Source organism: Zalophus californianus, chromosome 1 (assembly GCF_009762305.2).
Source record: "Zalophus californianus isolate mZalCal1 chromosome 1, mZalCal1.pri.v2, whole genome shotgun sequence".
NCBI lineage: Eukaryota > Metazoa > Chordata > Mammalia > Carnivora > Otariidae > Zalophus > Zalophus californianus.
Genome location: NC_045595.1, coordinates 138,971,606 through 138,992,782, shown reverse-complemented (window position 1 = coordinate 138,992,782; position 21,177 = coordinate 138,971,606). Strand labels below are relative to the sequence as shown.

Genomic DNA, 21,177 nt, shown 5'->3' with positions numbered 1-21,177 from the left:
ACTATTTGGGGTAATTTTTGCATAGGTAGTCTTTACTCAGTTAAGGAAGTTTCTATTCCTAGTTTGTAAGGGTTTTTTTTTTTTAATTGTGTTTTTATTTTAGTACATCCTTTTTCTGCATCTGTTGGGATACAATCATAAGACTTTTCTATTTTGTTCTATGCAAGTGGCAAATAACACTATAATTATAAATTATATTCTAATGTTCAACTGTCCTCATATTCCTAGGATACACCTAACTTATTGGAGGTTAAAGTATATGGCTGCCATTTTCTTTGCTCATCATCCCTTGTTACATCACTGATATTCCATCTTGGTTTATTTTCTTTTAGAATTACGGCCTACGGACATTGAGCCCACTCCATTTTTATTTATTTCTAATGTCTTTATTTTTTCATAGAAATGGAAACTAAGAATACCTGTCCCACTTTCTTCCACATTATTAAAGTCATCAGTATTAATAGCACTCGACTCAAGATCCAGGCTTGACATTAAATTATTTTGTGACCTTGGGTAAATCCCTTCATATTTCTGGGACTTGGTATTCCCTCACAAGATCAGAGTAAAAGCACTCTAAGGGGCCTTCGTGCTCTCACAGTCTGTGAATAGGACAAACGAATGTACCTGTTGTAGTGTTAGAATACAGAGAGCAGAAGAGGGTCAAACAACAGAAAGTGAGTAACAGGAGAAAAACAGGGAAAGGGAAGACAAGATTACATGTTATATGCCCTTTTTGTGTACAGCTTTCTGGGATGAAATTATGAATGCCCTGAATCCCAGTATTTATCTATTATTTGCTTATTCAAAAACATCTTGTGTCTGGCACCTTTAAAAATGGTGGCCTCTTGGGGCGCCTGCGTGGCTCAGTTGGTAGAGCATCCAACTGTTGATTTCTGCTCAAGTCATGATCTCTCAAGGGTCTTGAGATCAAGCCCTGCATCAGGCTCTGCACTCTGTGGGGAATCTGCTTGAGAGGGAGTCTCTCTCTCTCTCTGCCCCTCCCCTCCTGCGACCCCCCCAACACCACCCTATGTTCTCTAAATAAATAAATAAATAAATAAATAAATCTTTAAAAAAAATGGTAGCCTCTTGCATGCACGTTTCTCGCATCTGTGTCCTCAGATCCCTCAGCATTGGTAGACTGACACGTGATGCTGGAGAGATGAAATCCAAGGCCAAAGTGGGAAAGAGAGGGATACTCTTTTCTGAATTTTATGGAGGACTTTCAGGTACCCTTTAGTTCTAGTCACTCTTAAGGTAGTGGACAGGCCAGTGCACTGGGTGTCGGGGTACTGAGTTCTCTTGTAGACCCGTTACTTTAAAAAAATGAAAAAAAAAGTTTTTAGTGTATGGTCACGATGGGTTATTAACTTTATGCCTTGTACTCTTGTCTGTAAAATGAAGGTAAAAATAATTCCAGATCAGAGAGCTGTTAAAAATGATACAATGAACAGTGAAAGTTTTCAAAATGCTAAATTACTCTTTCAAGTGTCTGAGTCTTTCTTTCCTTTCCCCATATGTATCTATATCTATCAGCTCTAGTAGACTATAGAAGTCTTGAAAGCAGGAACTGTCCAATGTATACCCATATCCTTCAAGGTGCTAGTACAGAGCAAATTCTCAATGTTCGAGAAGTACAAACAGTATGGATGAAGAAGTGTGAAAAAGCCAGCCAATGTTGGTGGTAAGTGGAGACCTCCTACCCCCACATCTAGGGACCCATTTGGGGGTTGGAGCCAGCTTTAAAGGCAAGAAATCCTTTACTTGGAAGGTTAAGACACAGAGTGGTCAAGTAATTTTAGAAGACATCCAACCTTAAGATCTTCTGTGCTGTTAGTGGAGGAGAGTGGGTGCCTTTATACTCCTGTTGGCATCATATTTGCTCTGAGAGGCATTCCCTTCTCAGAAGACCATCTGGAAAGCAAATGATATAAAAAAATGAATCACAGTAAAAGGGGTCAGAAGAAAGGAAACCAGGATTATCCAGCTCAAAAAGAATTCCACACAAAGACAAGTATATGTAATAAGAAGTTTATTGGATTTCTAAATATAATAAAGGAGTTGCAGTTCTTTTACAGAAAAAAGGGAGTATCATTTTCATATTTATTCTTATAGAGCATTGGAAAAACATAATTGAGAGAAGAAACAGATAGAAGGTAAATAGAAATGTTTTAATATAATTGGATTATACATAAATACAAAGAAAATACCCAAATCACTTGCTTATAACAGGTTTTATTCTCTTATTTTCATAAGGAATCATGTGGGTTATTTTGGATAAGTCAGTGATGGTTCATGATGTGGTGGAGAAATGTGATTTTCTAAGAATAAAATAAGAAAGAGAAACCTATATTTTAGGAATATCATGGCTCTGTCAGTACCACACATGTGAAAAAAGGCATATTCCCTGTATGTGTTCGTGTGGCTTTCCCTAAAGCAGGGACTGTTATTCTGACTAGCAGCTGATCATGGTGGGGCTATCCTTGTACTCAGTGGGACGTTCTTGCTCTTAGTGGAGAGAAAACCTGGCCTCTCCCTGTCTCCCCCTTCTCCTTTCTCTGTCTACTTGTAAGTACCACTTAACATTTACACAAAACTCTCATAGTCATGGTCATCAGGTTGAAACCTGGAGCAGAGCCCTGTTGTCTCTCCCCGTCCATCTTGTTTCCACGGAGAAAACCCCCCATATCCCAATACTTCTTCTGACACCACACAGAGATTCTTCAACTCTTATCTAGCACTGACATCTGATTCTCTAAAAAATAGAAAATGACTAGTGTTGAAATTGGATAAGGTAAAAACAGAAAACGAACGTCAACAGGAAGAGTAGACATTTTTAGTGAAGAGTATCACTCTTTCTCCAAGGAGCCAACTGGTCTCATAAAACGATGACAGCTAAAGCAGGGTGGTCCACACTCGAGATTATGCAACAGTAATCTGTTCCAGCCTCATCCCTGGTGCATGTAGGGGGGCTCCTTATATGGAAGGCAGAATGGTGGCTGACTGCAGTGCCATGGAAACCATCTCCTATAGCTCGTCCCTCTTTACTTCCTTTTGGTGAAAGTGGGTGGGGCAGGAGATAACTTTGTGACCAAGACGACGTCAAGAGCTTCCTTGGAGAGAGGCTAACTGGAGGCATCTCTCTTTCCCAAAGGAGAGGCGTATTCAAATGCACATGGAGCCAAATGACTTAGAAGGAAAGAGAGCGACTTGGCAAGTGTAATTTGCCAGCTGGTTGAGTCAGACGACACATTGAGAAAGATCTTTTTTGGAAGCACGTCCTCCCTTCAACCCTTTTCCTAAAATCATGCACGGCCTACCTCGTCGTCCTATTTCCCCAGACCCTCTCCTATGCCACACCTGGAGAACAGTCTCTCCTTCCAGGCTGTGCGGCTGTCCCATCAGCAGCGGCTATGCTTGCAATGCCCATGACAGAACTATGGAAACAAAAGCCACTCAGTAACATACGCTACTATTTTTAGGAGTCAAAGTAAAGATGCTCTAAGGATCTGGCAAGGACGTTTGGCCCTCTGAGCCTCCAATCCTCCTGGCCAAGACTTTTCTTTCATTTTCACTGATGTTAGCCTGAGAGATAAAAGGAGAAAAAAAAAAATGTGCTGACATTCTAAACCCACCAATGCTTAGTTTATAAAACACACATCTGACGCATATCCTAATACAGATCCTGGCTCTATTAATTCTCTCGAACAATGCTTCCTTCTGACTGAATATTCCAATTCCATACAGCATCGAGGCCCCTGAAGCAGAGTACAGGAAGCCTCAGCGGTATGCCTCCATCCAGTCGGATATAAATATAAAGTGGCTGTATCAGCAAGGAATGCTCAGGGAATGTGTTTGCAGCCTGTTTCACGGTGCCACTCGAGAGGGGATATTGGAAATGAGTGACTTTCTTCCATTTGGCAAGCGTTCCTTATCTTAGCACCTACTCCTTTAGATGGTATGTTTTTGAAGGCTGCACAGTATGACTCTGGGTACCGTGTGTACATACATATGTAGGAATAACGTTTATGTTTCTCAGAATAGGCACTTTTTGAAGGCAGTAAATCTAAAAGTAAAGTTAATAGAGCCTATATTTAGTGCTCATCTTCTCACTTTGCTGATGTGTATGCTGAACAGAAGATCACAGATTTGAGTCAGTCTCGCAAAGAGGCCGGAGTCGGCAAATGGCTATATTCAGAGCTGGGGAAGTCTTGCCAACTCAACTGTAGCTGTTAAAAAGGCAGACTTGGAGAAGGTGCAATCGTTTTTCTCAAAGGTGACGGCACAGAAGGAGAAAAGCCTGTGACAGAGCCACGAAATAAAAGCTCGTGTGCGCAGCTCAGAGAAATTACTATCCTTGGGCTCCTTATCTCCATGTCACGTCTCCTTCATGGCACACATTTGCTACTCAGGAAGTTCTTCCCCTTCCTTTTTCTTTTGGTGCGTCTCATAATTGCACATATTCCCAGGAGAGAAAGAGCCCCGAATCTGCTAAACTAATGATAAATGTGGAGTTTAAAAGACAAAACAAAACAAAAACAAAGTAGTTCGCTGCGCAGATAGCCTGGAAGAAGTTAACCCTCCATCCAGCGGTGAAAATGCTGCATCTCAGTTTAAATGTTCACTTAAGGCACATTCAATCACACAATAATTTTATTCATGCTAAAGGATCAGACAATCAAGTGTCATCTTTAATTCTGTTTGCTCTTGGATAGGTTTCCTGAAAAAGGACAAGGACAGAATCCAGATTTTTAGGGGGGAAATAGATTCTGACTTTGTTTACTAAGGAAAGAATTCTTGGATCACTTGCTTATCAGCTTTCCCAAGAGAATAAATGGGGAGTAAAAGGAAGACCGTCATTTAAACGTGGTTTTGCAACTACTTCCCTATACATACTGGTGACAAGATTTAGTTTCCAGGGTCCTAAATCTCTTTCATCAAGGATGCGTCTCAATTCTGACATTTCAGTGGAGTGAGGAGGCCGGCATGGTGTCTACCAGTTTCAATTTGCTACCGAGTGAGAGAGGTCTGAGGCACTTTGGCTCTTTCTGGCAATTTCTCCCTGATACATTGATGTGCTTGGCATAGCAACTAAAAACGAAGCAGAAGGGTTAGTAAAATGCAAACACTGCCTAAATATCAACTTGCCTTTTACTATTTGAAATTAAAATCAGGCCATTTCTATTGTTGGCATGTAACTGATAAAAATCCCGTTTCCTCTGAAGTCTGAGTTTGAAGGAATGAAACACATTGGCAGATACATCATAACCTGGCGATGCTCTTCTCCTACTTCTGGCTTATGGTTCCTAAGTGGTCATCAGCTGTCACCCACAGAGAAAACGAGATGAGAAGGTATTGGATTCCACCCCCCCCCTTTATAATTAAGTTTCCCAAGAAAGAAAAGAAAGGAGACATGGATCCAAGAAAAACTAGCTTCTCCCTTTTACATTTTCTAAAGCAGTTCAGAAATGGCGTTAAATAATTTGGTGAGGAAAGACGTCCAGACTTAATATTTACTCCCTCATGATAGAGTAAATGGAGTCGGGAGAGGAAGTGTGATTCCTCTTGGCACGGAGCGAGCAGGCACCTTCCAACGTGGTAACACGATGCATTGATAAGAATGGCCCAGGAAGAGGCTTTACTCTTCTCCCCACAGATAGAAATGTAAAGAGAGAATCAGGCAGGAGAGAGAAATACTTTCGTTTCCACCCCCACCTCAAATTGCTTTGGCATATTTTAGGAGATAAATGGATCCATACAAAATTTCAAGAGCTTTTTCTTTTCCTTTTTGGCAGCCACAAAAATGGGTCAGGTCTAGGAATTATTAATTTCCTGGCCTGAAAAACCCAAGTGTTTTAAAATAAGGTTTCTTTTTTGAAGGATCGGCTTTCTTGGAAGACGTCTGTATGTGCATATGCGTGAGAGTGTGTGCACGCACGTGCATGGGTGTGTGTTTGAAAGACAACGCAATTGTGTTTTCCCTACATATGGAGAACTGTATCATGTAGAATGGAAGAAGAAAAAGTTTTATTCATAATTTTCTTTACATTATGTAAAGGGAGATCAGGGTTGGTGACGCCCTTTCTTTTTTTTAAAGGGCTGCTTCTCCATCTTCACTGCCTCACTGTCCTTTTCTTCCCGCTAACGAGATGTCACAGGCTCCACCCCGGGGAGTCTCTACCCAGGCGTACTCACCCATATCATTCTGGAGAGTTCTCAAAATTCTTCTTCTTCTAGTCACCCACTCCTGAGTGGGGGGGGGGGGTACTCCGTCCATCCTACAAGAACCGTTCTCCACGGCTTCAGCCAGAGCATTTCTCAAGCCTCGCAGGAAGACGAGGCACCTTTCCAGGCTCTGAATGTTGCCATTTCTGCCAAGGGTACTAGCGCACTGGCCCCACTGGCACGTCCTGTGTGTGCCAGGTGTGAAGTATGGAAAGGGGTGAGTGGCCATCTGTGCCTTCACTTGGCCCTCATGAATCCCAGGGAATAACCAGAGAGATGGTGAGAGCGGCGTGATGGATGGTAGACTCTAGGGAGGGAAAAGCCTAAAAAGCTTATTAGATGAGATCATTTTACAGGTTTCCTACAGGAGATTTAACTCAGATGAAGAGAGAATATCTTTGCAATCGGTTCACAGATTTTAACCAGAAGCCAAACAACTATAATGAGAAATGGGAGGAAATGAAAGCCCAAGAGCATGCATCAAAAGGCACATTCCTGAGAGATGCGGCTCAAGAGAAAGAATGGTGAGTTGTGGGACTGCCGTGTAGGGCAGCTTCTAGAATATACACAGAGGCTTCTAAGTAAGCATCCTGGGAACAACACAGTACCAAACTCACTGGAATAAGCTTCCACGAATCACAAAACCATACCGGCCTGGGCAGCCTTGTCTCTCCAACGGCAAACACCAAATGTGGAGCCGCGTTCAGTCCGGCAGCCTCTGTTCCCAGACGTTTCAAGGTCATGGGTGGGTGGGGTGGTTGGGAAACGCCTGGTGCAGTGACAGACACCGTGGGCCTCAACAGCTGGGAACCGAGAGGAAGAATCCTAGGCATTGTTTACCTACAGAGCAGTCTCCGTCTCCGGGGGGCATAAATCGTAGCCCACGGGAGAGAGACCTGTCTTAAGGACCCAGTCACCTCTGCCCTCCACTGCATTAGAAATGACATGATCCCGGGTGACAGGCTGCACCTCACCATTCCAGAGCTTTCCCCTTCACGCCAAGGAAAGCAACTGTCTCTGGGGAGATTTGCGGGCAGCGTGCTGCAGCGCCACCGTTTGTCCTCGCGGGTGGCCTTCCCCGACGGCCATCAGCACAGGGCTGATCAGACAGAACGCCCGGGAGTTTCCCACAAGACCGCACGGAGGATGTGCGCAGGCTCTAAGCGATCGCACGTTCCGCTGTGCACACGTGGCTTGGCCACCTGAGGTCTGTAACGGGCTAGGAGAATCGCCCTGGACGCCTTTGCACGGGGGGCACGTTAGTCTGGGCAAAGCGTACGTTGTGCTCGGAGGTATTCTGTGCCCGGCAAGTGGCCGCCGGAGAGAGCACTGGACTTGCACGACCTGGCTGTGTCCCCAGATCTGCCACTTAGCAGCTGCATCGCTTCTGGCAAGTCACTGAACGATTCCCAGCCTCGGCTCCCTCTCCTAGGATAGGGCTATTAATAACCTTCCTCCCAGGGCTGTTTCATGTGTGAAAGCCGTTTGTAAGCTCGCTCAGGAATTATTATTTTAGAGCTCAGACAGCCACCCCCAGGTCCGGCCCAGGAGACTGGTGACAGGTTCTGCCAAGAGGGCCCTCTAATTCAAACCTGGGGATGTCTTAGAGGATGACGGTCCACGGTAACCCAGGGCACGGCGGAAAGAATGTATACATTTCTACCTAAGACTGCAACATTCTATCACCCTGTCCCCCCAAGAATGATTTCCTCTGGCAAAGAACTAGACAGAAGTAAAGAGTTTCAACAGAACCGCTATCTTTTGCGTTTGACTTCTTCCTTTTTAGAAGTGGAGATCAGGCATGGACATTTTTTAACATTTTAGGGTCATTATCAGCAGACCAGGCAACTGGAGGGTACTGTTCATGGGCTGGGCACTGGGGGAGGGCATAGAGCTATGTATGTAATCAACTGTCAGAACAATTTATCTTTTGAGTAAGAAAATAAAAACAACAAAAGTCGCCAACTCTAAAACCTGGCCCTCAGAAAATCCTATTTTTTAAGGATGTTTAAAAGTTTTTTAATCTTTAGCTAAAAATAAAAAAAAAAATTTTAAAGTAATGTGTTGCCAAAGTGAAAAAAAATATCTTTGGAAGGAAAATGAAGGGAGGAATAACATTTTATTATGCACTAAGGCTGAGTTTTGTGTGGCACTCAGGAGAGCGTAATCCCCAAACCTGGTTCTGCTTCAGAGTCAGGGGGAGCTTGGAACAAAGTGTGCTGGAGGAAATGGAAGACCCAAGAAGTCATGAGCTTGTTGATGCAGCTCTGTGATGCTTACACAGAGTCTGGGTTATCACTTAGCAGTGAATCAGTAAGGGAATTTTTAACACCAAGTGGAATAGATGATAGCAGGGTCCTTTCCAATTGTTGACCTAACATAATAGGAAAATAAGGATGTCTTGCTTCTTCTCTTGCAGGGGTTCAAAAGACACGTGTGTTTGCTCCAAGAGTAGAGTATCTGTGTTATAGAGCTTCTTGTTCATACTGTATGTGCTGGATTATATTTTGGCAGCTCCTTCTATCTTCCAATTATAAAGAGACAAGATAGAAAATAGCAGTTGAATTAGCCCTCTGTGCTTTTTACCTTCCCATTGACCCTGAATATTTGGAATTTTTTTCTCCTGTTAAGGAAATTCCAGAATCTGTAATATTTAAAGTAGAGGATCTTTTCTGAAGATAGTTTGGCTTTTCTATTGTTTCTAGTGTCTTAAATATTCTTCCTTCAACTTCCACATCAAGTCAATGAATCAGTTCAACATTTCTTACCAAATTTCACTCCTCCATGGAGCCCTACTGATGCCACTGGGAAGTAGTACCCTTCTCATTGCCATATTCCTGAGTACCCACTGAACCTGTTTGATCTTATTGCAGCTGGACTGAATCAAAGTTACTTATGCTCTCACAGCAATTATTAAATTAAGATGAGCAAGGGATAAAGAGGTTAGAAAGACAAAAGTAAAGAGAAATACAGAACTCCTAAGGACAGTTCCTAACTGAACACGTAGGGAAGCTGCTCACTTGGTCTAAAGGGCAACATCTCTAGGTACAAATATTTGAGCACAGGAAAATGGAAGTGAATGTCAAAACCAATCAGCAAGTACTTATTTATCTCGAACCCCTATAAAGTATCCAGAACTCTTTTTGCATATTCAGCATGGGAACATGGACAAAAACTGTGCTATTACTGAGAAGACAGAGACAAAGGGAGAGGGTTACAGAGACTTTCTGAACATTAACCAAGAAGTGGGACTCTCACAGATGGCATACAGGTTAGCTTGCTTCTCGTTTTCAGAATGACTTCGAAATATCAAAAATCAAAAATAGTACTGAACACAATGTAAAAGGTCTGTTTTGTACACATAGAAGATCTAGCCTCATCTGCCTTCCACTCTCCTGGGTCTGAGTCCTTGGTGGAAATTTCCATGTTGACTATCAGTTTCCTTTGGGTGACTTCAATTCTATTTACTTTCAACCCCCAAAGAAAGTGTTTCCACCTAGCCTGACCCAAGGTGATTACTAAGTTTCATCGAGTAGAGTGAAATAAAATTAGGAGCTATTTGTCCAAGTGTTCAAAGGAGAAGCAGAAAGGTGATTGGATTTGACACAATGTCAATAAAGGGGAGATTCAGACGTTAGACTTGTTTTGCAAAGCCCTGGAGACAAATTTATATGCAGCACGAGGAAGAACTTTTGTAGAAAAGAGCTGCCCTAATAGTAGAATGGACTGCTATGAACAGTACTACATACTGGCCAGGTCTAAGATATGGGATGGTGACTTGCTAGCAAAATAACAGAGGAGCTTCAGGTCCTTAAAGAGCCCATGAGTCTATGTTTGGGAACACCACCGATGGATGTCTGGGGTCAGCTAGAACTCTCTATACTAGTGTAGAACACAAGATAACATAGTGAGACCTGTCTCATTCTTGGTAAACCATTCTACTTCTGGGGTTGAGCAGTGAACTAGAAGCTACATTCAGTGTCAAGTTGACCGAATCCATTATGTGGGTTGTTTAATAAGACTGCTGTTTGGGTCAATGAGTTAAATGCCTATCAGAGTTAGATGAATAAGGTTTTCTCTTGTCCCTAAGTGGATGAGTAGCTTGGAAAAATTTAAAAAGGCATATTGTAAGGAAAGATTAATGCAAGTATCTTAAATTATTACAAAGGAATTAGCTGTAGGTTTTCTCCTCTCTCTAGTATATATAACTTTTCGCTTGTAGAGTATTAATTTTTGTTTATAACAAAGGCTGGAAATAGAGATATGTATTAGCGTGGTTAGAGACTGTGGATAAATTAAGTAACAATCAGAAATAAAGACCAAAGCTTTTAGTATTTTTTGTGTGTGTGTGTGATTTCAAGGGGGGAAATGTTCATGAATTTAATAAAAATGCATCTTCCATACCACTTTCCACAAAAGAAGCCACCTGCATGTTGGATAACCAAAACGGTGTCTACATCTTCTTGCACAAGGGGCAGGAAAGTAAAATAGAGAAAGGGATAAGTGTCCTAAGTTTAAAGGAAAATAAGCCATTTTATATTTCCTTTTTTTAAAGTTACTAAGTTAAGTTAGTTTCCTGTGTTTGCAACTAAAAAAGAGAAAACTAGTAAAAATCAGTTATAGTTTGGCTGTTTAGGCACGACATTACAGATAGTGGATGATTGGATTTCAACAAGAGAACAACAGACCTAAACTCCTACTTACTGTCATCATCAGGTAAGTACTGGAAAGGGAGAAAACACTGCATGTGTGAAAAGAGAAACTTCTAACCGTCAGAGATGCTTAGGGTACGGTGTGGTGTGCCCAAGAATATGTCAGAATATGTATCACCATCTTTTGATGGTGAGAATGAGAATGAGCTATGCCCCTCTCTTGGAGGGGGTGAAAGGACATGCGTTATAAATTCCTGGAGTAGCTACGAACCCTGTCATGGGGCCTAGCAGCTACTCTCACTTCACTTTCTTCTGGCAAGGGAAAAATATAGTCACTATATCCATAGTGATTTTTAAATACCTCATAAACCTGGAAAAATGAATATTTTACGAGCTTACTTGCTTAAACAACTGCAATTGCTGATGCCTAAAACCCCTCCGAAAGGTCTCGGAGTGACACTTTACAAGAACTCTCCTGCCATCATTTTAATTGTAGACTGTCTCGTTTCTTAAATCCCTCCTTATTTTCCTGAATCCCACTCTTCTTGGAGACAGGTTGAAAAAACAAACAAACAAACAAACAAACAAACAAAAGACAAACCCCCCCCCCCCCACAAAACAACATACCCACTGAGACTTGGCAACTTCACTTATGTATTGAATTAAATATGTATTAAGTATGTTTTACCTTCCTCACATGTGACCCTCTGAAAAGGGAAAATCAATGTCAATGTCAATCCTGTGAAAACTTACAAAAAGTCGAAGTGAGAGCAGAAACCAAAGGTGAAAATATATCCCTAGAAATAGAAGCTTTTTCCAAACAGATTTTAAAAAAATGGACACAGAGGGCATATTTTTATCAATTATTAGCCAGAGTTCAAAAAAATCTCAAAGCCGAATTTTAGCAAAATGCTTTACTGAGAGACCCAGACTTGTTCTTCTCAGGTTGCTTTTTTGCTTTTTATAAACATACCACAGGCCTGTGAACTGTGCTCTAGGAAGAACTCTGGCGCTGACCTACCCCCTGTAAAATACTGTGATTCAACTATTAGGATTTAATATTATGCTCATAGGCAAAATGCTGATATGTGTAAAAATTCTGGAAGGATAATAGTTTTTCCTTGCCATGAGGAAAATTACCAAGTTTCATTAGGAATAAAATAATATGCCACACCACTTAAAAATATGATTGTTTTGTTGGCCAAAATGTTTTTTTTTTTTAATTCTTAACCTAGTCTTAGAAAGATCACTTTGCATATAGCTGAGAAAAGTAGGGCAGTCATAAATGAATTTGCCAAGAACTCTATGATCTGAATCCCTGATGAAAACTCATTAAAATAAAACTGAAAGACTCTATTATCTCATCTCGCTTTATGAATAAACACAATCTGGAAAATATGCCCTTATAAAGGAAGGATTTATGGATGCCATGTATATTTGACGGTAGCCTTCTTCCCTTCATATGGTCACAATTCCGTAAAGATCAGAATGCACTGATATAATTTACTTATGAAAAGTCCAAGCACAATAATATTATTAGGTAGGATGAAAAGCAGGACAGAATGTAAGAAAGGAAGGCAGGAAGAGAAAAAAGAGGAGGGAGGAAAAGAGGCGAAGAGGGAAAGAGGAAAAATTCTCACCAAACCGTAGAGCTTTAATCAGATAATTTTTTAAAGGTTTGAAATAATATGTAATATGCTGCCCAGACAACAGTCTCTTGAGAAGAGTTTCATTCTATGTATCTGTCATATAAATAACAACCTAAAATGCCCACGGTTGTACCATAATAATGACTCAGAACTCAACCTGTTCTGTCCACTATTAAATTAAGACAACAGACAAACCAAAAAGCTATGACAATTACTCAAAGTGGATATGCTGAATGGGTGGTAAAGGCTCAAATGGAAGTCTGACTTCATTATCTGACTAAAACCAGAGAAAGACCAAACATAATCACCAACAACATCCGAAACATCACTTCCTGGCATAAAAGTGTTTTCTTTAATTCAGGAATTCACAAGGTCCTTCCAAGAGACAAGGAGAAAAGAAACACTATTAGAGCACATTAAGATAAAGAGTTTACACTTCTCTGGATTTTGTTATCCTTTTCGATGAGTGTATTTTGGAAATCTGGGAGGTGATTACTAATACTATGGACTCCCCAGTGGAGTATTCATAGTGGCGTAGAGACTCTTTAAAAATAAGGCACACATACATGTTGCTCTCCGATTGTCTCCCACGGAAGTGCCCCGAGAGAGTGATCTCAAGAAAGGGACTTCAGGCACATTCTGCAGAGGTATATCTTTTTCAGCCTACTGGTTTCCTACAGATGGCGAAAGCAGAGTATGGAACATGCTGTCATATTTCATTCATAACACACATGTACTGTAGCTCGAGGCAACAGATGGACAATCACTTGTTTAAACTACAAATGTGAAATACTAAGGTAGCATGGCAACATTTCTAGAAATGTCTATGAGAAAAAGAAACCTTTCTGAGCCAAGAGGAGTGGTGAGAGGCTGGGAGGTCACATCAGTGTTTCCTGATCTCCCTAGCAGCTGCCATAATTTCCCTGACACCCTTCAAAACTTGATGATGGAGGGATCAGGGGGCAGCCGACACAGATTTGACAAGAGAAGCCCGAACTATGTCAAATAGAAATAACACTGTTATTCCTGGCTGGTTCACATTAATAGGATTTTTACTAACGAGGAAAACTGTTGGAAGTTGTGTTCTCAGAGTCCTGTCTATATTCTATAAACCCTCTACTACAGTCCCGTTGTAAAAGTGCTCTCTTTCTTCCTCTGAACCCAAATAAAAACACTTGTTTAAATGTAGTTAGAGTTTTATATACTTTAAACATCACCATAAGCACCTTCGCAGAATCTTGCGTGGTGAGGAAACAATGATAGTGTTAATAACTCGGCTGCGTTAGTCAGCATACAGCCAATGAAGTAATTTTGATCAGAGAAGTTGCCCCTACAAAAATAATGTCAACGACAGGAAAAAGAACCCACATTTTTGAGCTGCAGAGATGTCCAGCATCTCAAAGCCTTGATGTCCCATGTTGGGACACATGACTTAGTTTTGAGTTTTAAATGCAATTTTGCTTGCAAACAAGATTCCACGTTGAGTCAGTGTGAGCTGGGATCCAGACAGTGAAGAAATTTGATTTTGAAATGGTGTGCAGAGCCCATGACATAGTGGGTTTTTTTTCCTTTTCCACATCTCTCATCAACACATAATTACCAAATATTTGTGTTCTTGACAATTTTTTAACAAACTTCCTCTTATAAATTCTGATTTTTCTATTATTTTTGAATTTAAATATCAAGGCAATATACCAAAAGACAAAAGAATTACAATTGTTAAGGTTATATGATCTTTCTGTCTCTGTTATAGGCAAAATTTCATGTAACTAAAACAGTAAAGAGTGATTTGGCATTGTTTAAACCAAATGATTAATAGAAAAGACAAGAAGGCAATATAAATCATATACTTAAGAAATCCTGGAATAAAATATGTAGGATCCTTTCCTTATTATACCTTGTGAAAGAAAAGAAATCTAAATCTAAATATTTCTGCATATGTGTGTGTGCACATTCATTATTATAAAAGTATAATAGGTCTATATTAAAAAGAGATTTACTTTAAAACTCTTTGGTAAAGATACTCTGAGGTTATGTGATAAAAATGTACTATAAAGATTGAAAGCAAGCAGTATTCTGGCAAAGCCACACTGATGGGTCTGTGACAGCATTTTCTTATAACTCTCTCTCTCTTTAAAATGTTTTGGCTTGTAAACATTTTAGTTACACAAGGACTTAAATGTAACAAACAAGTAGAATGTTATTGCATTTTTATAGTATAAATATTTCATACATTTTCCTCTTTTGGCAAAATTCATAATAATATGACTGCACTTCAAGAGATAAAATCCATCTCTCAATAAATTGGGCTTTTGGCCTAAACACAATTTCCTCCAAGTACTTCATAGAAAACAAATTGCTGAAGCCATTCAAGCAAATTACATTCTCTCTCCAAATGTCTAATAGTCAGTGCTCTTTGAGGTCATCAGCATGTCTGATCTTGAATGTGGAGGACAGAAATTCAGAGATACAGTCACTATTGTATCCTAAAATTCACATGCTGCCCAAAATGAATCCCATTGTATTTCACATTAAGAAAAATATAGGACCAATGGTAAGAGTAGCAAAGTAAGGAAAGACAAAGTTTTCCAAGAAAACTTTGAAAAGTTGCAACTTCGGCGGTCACTTTGGGTGACCAAGGCAAAAGAGCCACAAATTAACTTAGATGAGCTAATGACCATAGGCTTAAGAATTTCTTACTGAAATAAAAAAAAGAAAACTGAACCATTTTTACAATCATTCCTACTAAAGTAAAATAAATGTAATTGGAATTCCTGAGGCATGGGGCGTAATTCAAAACACGCACAAATAATTTTTCATTTCTGAGTGCTAAAATTAAAAATTAAAATAAAAGACTAAAAATCGACGTTACATCTTTATGATCATGAAAAAGGTATTTGTGGACCCAGGGAAGGGTGTGCAAGGGAATGTAACTATATTTGTTATATTTGATTTCTTAAACTGGGTGTTATGTATACAGGGATTCATTATATTATTATTTATATTTTGTGTATACTTAAAATACTTCATAATTTAAAAGTATATACTTGTGGAAGATTTGAAGAAATGTTTAAGAAATCTCAATCCAAAATACTCGATTAGTTTACAAAATGGCAACCTGCCGTGACGAAGATGGGCGTCTCTTTAAAAGAAACAAGTTAGAACCCAATAGAATGGTTCTATAGTTGGCAAGCAAGCATTTCAATGCCCAGTAAGAGTTTGAATAAAGATTCCAGGCAGAGACTCTCCATATTTTTAGCTCAGAAAGGCAATTTTTTTTTTTCAGCGATTGTCTTTGAAAGTGTGGTATAAATGTCACATCGATGATAAGAAAACATCTCCCGTGATATGCAATTTGAGTTGCGGAGGGATTATGGGAGTGATGAAACTGTGGTTTCACAGTTTTTTCAAGCTTTCCTGTCTTTTTAAAGTAAATTAAACAAAACTCTACAGTTTTATTTTCTGTGCTCTGATTTGCAGTTGTCAGGCAAAAAGGACCCGGGCCTGGGGGGCAAAAAAAAAAAAAAAAAGGAAGACTAGGAATAGTGCTTTACAACTGTCTGCTCCGGAGAAAACTCAACTTTGGTAGTTGTGTTTGGATATTATTAAAAAAAACAAAACAAAACAAAACAAAATACAACCAGGGCAATATTTCTGAGATGAAAAGTGGGACAGTATTGGAAATGCTATGTTCCAGAGAAAACAAAGTTTGTCTGAATTATGATGTCTAGGTGGCATGGAAAAGGGAAATCTTAAGATGGTATTGTGGGATAATAATAGGCTTTTCAAAATACCCCCAAAATGCTTTTTTCCCAGCATATCCCACCTGTAATTCCTTCAGGAAAAAAAAAAAGCAAACTTTGGATCTCTCTCACCAATTACTATTTTCAAATGAGCCCTGACCACTGGTCACTAGAGATTTTGAATTTCCAATCAAATTTGGTTGCAAATTAAATTTGGGCTTGTTTTAACCTATGTAATTTATAGCTTAAATTCTTTGTAGCCTAACGTATACATGGTACACTTTTTTTTTTTACCCCCAAGGGGCATGACCGGTTTAGAGCAACAGAAAGATGTACTTTTCAATACACAGAAAAAGAATGGCTATCTTTTCTGATCACAGGCCACGTGGAACTGATAGAATAGACCCTTCAAGCCTAAAAGCACCTGTGAGTTGGCCGACTCACCCAGGAAAAACTGTGTGACAGCAAATACCACACTAAAAAAAGCCATTCAACCAGATGAAAAGTGAGACAAACATAGGGATTAAAAGTTACAGGAATGCAGAAGTGAATGGGATGGAGTATAATCCGTGCAAAAATGTGGAAGTCCTTGGGAACAAAGGCCCATCAAGGTCCTACATGATTAAATGTGAAATGTGTATTTGGTGAAAACTTAAAAAAAAAAAAAAAATCTCATCATCTATGTGCTTCTAAAGAAAGGTTAATATTAGATGAAGAACAGAGACCATCCCACGGCTTGACTGCCTTTCCTGCATTTTCCCATTTCTTTTCTTATCTTTTTCTTGTGTTTCCTCTTCTCAGCACCACCCACTAACCAGCTAAGCAGGCGACTGAATTTAAAGGTCGGTGCTGGCCTTGGCGGTGAGCACCCTGATGCGGGCAGAGTTGCAGGTCTTGCAGAGGATGTGTCCGTCCAGAGGGTAGCAGCCTTGGTTATCTCCTTCGGACAGGAGACCACCACAATCCTGGAGAAACAGAAAGGATGTCAGTGAAACTGGAAACTACGGATGTGAGGACTGCATTCCTTAGCTTTCTGTTTGAGGCCTCCATAACGTGGCCCCTTACTACAGGGTAAAATGATCCCCCTCAGGTTACTTCATAGGAGAAGAACCCAAGGCTCTGGGGCCCCAAGTAGTAGTTTTGTTCTCTCACCCAAGCAACAAAAACAGCAAGAACAAGAGACAACAAAACAAGAGGAGATCCCTAACCGCTCAGTCATCTTTACCCTTTATTATGAGTCTAAGGATCTCTCAAAAGGAAAACACAGGCGCAGGGACAGAATTCCTTGGCCGTTTCGGGGCAGAAGCAGGGCTGTAGAGTGCCTCCTTCCAAGCAGAAGGGCCAGCCCTGGGCTCTGCAACCTGGCTCCAAGTGTAGTGGGAAAACAAAACCCTAAAGTGTGTTGGGAGTACTGGTTTGTGTTCTGGAGGAGACAGTGTGGTGCAGAGGAATGTGTTGGATGGGGAGACGGCCCCTCCCGGGGCACCCCTTAGCTCTGCCCCTGTGTCACTGAAAAGAGTTCCTGCATGTCCTACCTCACCAAGCTGTTGGGAGGATCAAAGAGGAAACTGGATGTGAATGTACTTTGAAACAAATGCAGGCAGCTACAGAGCTGGAAAGGATCAAAGGAACGTACTACTGTCAAAAGCACCTCCGCAGCTCCATTTTTGGAAAGTGTCATGTAACCGCCAAATACTGGCCCTTACCTTTGGAGGAAATGGAAGTTTCTTTGGAAAAGAAAAATACAGGACTTCATCTGGCGGTGTGTGGCCCTTGCTCACTTCAGCAGAAACTCGTCTAAAAGCCCACCACCGCCGCATGCCCTGCTTCTGCTGTCGACTAAGACAGTAAGGAGGTCGCTGGGGCTCATGCCTGCATTTGACTAACAGTGAAGGGCACGGCCAGAAAGGTTAGGGCCTACAACACTACACCCACCAACAGCAGCAGGGACCCAGACTCCCCGGAGCTGGCGTTGTTTGCCAAAACGAGCAAGCAGATATTCTGCCACTCTAGAGGCATTCCAGACACTGCATGATGGCATTAAATGAACTCTTCTCATTGCGGTAGAGAAAGAGGGAAATTTCAAAAACGCCATGGCCGTAAGCATTGAATGAGCTGAGCTCTACGGTCACCTGGGCACCATGAAGAGCCTGGAGTCAACCAGTGTTGGCACCATCAACGCCTTGACTCTAAGAACCCAAAGGGGCCACCCGGGGCGTCCAGCACACCCTCCCGGTTTATAGAGATGGGGAGGTGAGGAGCAGAGGGGGAAGTGATTTCTCCAGTGTCCTGCAGCGTCTGAGGTACGACTAGAATGACGGTCTGTCCCCTTCTAATTCAGTGCTCCTCCCATGCTATAGCATGGTTTCGTAAACAAAAAAACTTCACAGGACTTTAAAGCAAACCTAATTTGTACCGCTCTCATTTCATCTGGAAGGAGAAAAGGCACCTTTCATGCAACTCTGGGCACAAAACACAAAACCATTAAAAGTCAAAGCCTATCGGTATGCATAGCAAGTGTGTGAGCAATGTTGGGAAGCTTTTCTTCTTTAAGCCTCAGTTTCTCCATCTGTAAAATGACCTCGAAGGCATCTATTAGCTCTTTCACACTTATGATTCAGGTCAGTTTTAAGGCTGGAGGTGGTTGTTCCTCTGTAGTCATAAAATCTGGTGTAAAAGCTGGTAGTTTATTATCTTTTCTCATGTTAAGGACCCAGAGAGAGAGAGAGGTCACTTGGGCTCTAGGGGAAAACAAAGGACCCCACATCAACCAGGTGGTGGGTTTCAGCTAGAGCAATGCGTGGAATGAATGGAGTCCCAGAGAGCCAGGGGCGGCCCCGTCCCCGGTGTCCTGGGAAGATCACCCAGGGGGACTAGATGAACCAATGTGTGAGGGTGTGGTGGTAAGGCAGTTTATACTCTTCTTCCCAGAGAGAAGAGGGAGCTGATAAGTCCTGTCCTCGGGAGAGCTAGTAGAAAACAAGAAAATGGCTTCAAAGGGGGTTCTCTGGGTAACTGGAAGCAGAATAAGAAAACATTTTAAAATCACTTTTTGAACGTAGTGCCCTTTTGATACGGATTATGGGAAGGACTTCTGCCTTTTGCTGTAGAAATGACTACATGTCCCTTGGGCAAGAAGCCTTCCTTGTCACTTCCAGCCTGGATTAGAGGCCACTTGTGTGTGTTCACAGAGCGCCTGTGCATACCTCCCTGGAGCCCTTAGCAGCCGCCTGACCGCCCATCTTATGTGCTCAGTCGGTGCTGTTAACTCAACCAATCTCCATGACTTGGAGCATCAAGTTCCCACCCCTCTGAGAGGTGTAAGACTCAGTGTAACAATAATAAGAATAGTAACAAGAATACCATTTGTCCCTAATGTAGCACTTCGTGATTTACAATGTCCTCTAATATACAGTTTTGCATTTTGGTCCCTCAGCCAAATTTGGGGAGGTTCATAAGAATCTGAGTCCTTTTCACAGGTGGGGGAATTGAGACTGAGTGGTAAAGTGACTTCTCCAGTGTCACTAGCATTAAATGAAGGCCTAAGATCTAAAACCCAAGTTCTGTGAACACAGGCACCAGGGGGCATTCCCAGATTGATTAATTGCTGTGTTTGAGAAAACCTGGCTCTGGTAGGCCTTTCAGTGCCTGTCATGCACTGACAGGGGGTGGGGGCGCTGACCACAGACCTCACAGCGGTAGCAATGAACATGGAAATCACGATCCAGAGCCACAATCCGGACAGTCTCCTCCTGGCCTGGGGCCGGCATGATAGGCTCCTTGCACACAGAACATCGAGGGGCAAATTTCCTGCAAATGGATACATAGGTCTGGTTAGATGCTGAGGATGGACACTGACAAAATGGGAGAGACCCAGAAGTGAAAAGAAAAGGAGTCAGCCCAGGGTCAGGACGTTTGCTCCGGCATCTTGTGTGACCTTGAGCAAGCCACTTTCCTTCTCTGGGTCTGCTTTCTCAGCTGTAAAATAATTAGACTTGGTGACTGTTGGGGTCCTTCTAGACCATGAACGTTGTGATCTTTGGTGAGGTGGGGAGTTAGTGTGTGTATTGCTTATGCATAAAGAGCATCTAGGAGCTATTGGCCACTTGATATGTGGCATGAAGTTCGCTGGTGGAGAGACTGCAAACATAGACCCTGGGGTAGGGCAGGGTCCTGGGGGCCCTTACTTGTTTCCTTCGCTTGACTTTGTCTTGCTTGACTTTTGCTCCTAGACTTTTGTATGTGCTCCCTGGGCCCCCCACAAATATTCTGAGGTTGGTAACTGTGTCACTCCCACTTATTAGAGCCTCTTTCTCTGAAACTGAGCTCTAGGAATTAACACAAGAAACCTCAGCCACATATCTTGTCAAAACAGTAGAGGTTAGTGAGTTTAAATACACCAAACTTTACACCAAACTCACTACGACCAAGTCTGCACTTCCTAAGTTTCAGTTGTGTTAAACTCTGGTTTGAAAAGAACAAAAGTTCAAAAGCTAGAGGGTCTTAGCACGTCCAAAAGGTGTGGACACTTATGCGTGTAGATAGGCATATACGTACGTGTCCTTTTGAAGTTAACTGTTGGTGAGGAATTTTAATATTTCCTGATCTCTTACTATTCCTTAATATGACCGATGGCTCTAAAATTTGTTTCTCATAACAGATTAAGAGGCTGCAAATACAGGCTGTGCATTCATCTGCATCTCCTGGAAATTAGGGGTGGCATTTGGGAAGGTGTGAAATGAGACATGATTTGAAACGGCCATGGATAAAAACTGAAGAGATGGAAAAATAAAAAAAAAAAAAGGACAAACAGACTGTGTGAGTTGGTTTTTTTCATGGTAATGGTTTTGAGATTAATGACATTAAAATTTATCTATTTGTAGTGAGACTGAAAAAGAAATAATGATA

General features: G+C 41.4%; 1 protein-coding gene across 16 annotated transcripts in view; it reads right to left on the bottom strand.

Moving 5' to 3' along the window:
• Positions 1-2,019: 2,019 nt before the first annotated feature.
• LOC113918675 (LIM domain containing preferred translocation partner in lipoma) overlaps positions 2,020-21,177 on the bottom strand; it is a 667,221-nt gene continuing 648,063 nt past the window's right edge. For all 16 annotated transcript variants that reach the window (XM_027587341.2, XM_027587344.2, XM_027587348.2 and 13 more), the window contains 2 exons: positions 19,959-20,079; positions 2,020-17,234 (listed from right to left, as the gene is read on the bottom strand). In XM_027587341.2, coding sequence (XP_027443142.1) covers positions 17,106-17,234; positions 19,959-20,079 — 250 coding nt within the window. In that variant the 3' untranslated portion in view covers positions 2,020-17,105. The remainder of the gene's footprint in view (positions 17,235-19,958; positions 20,080-21,177) is intronic.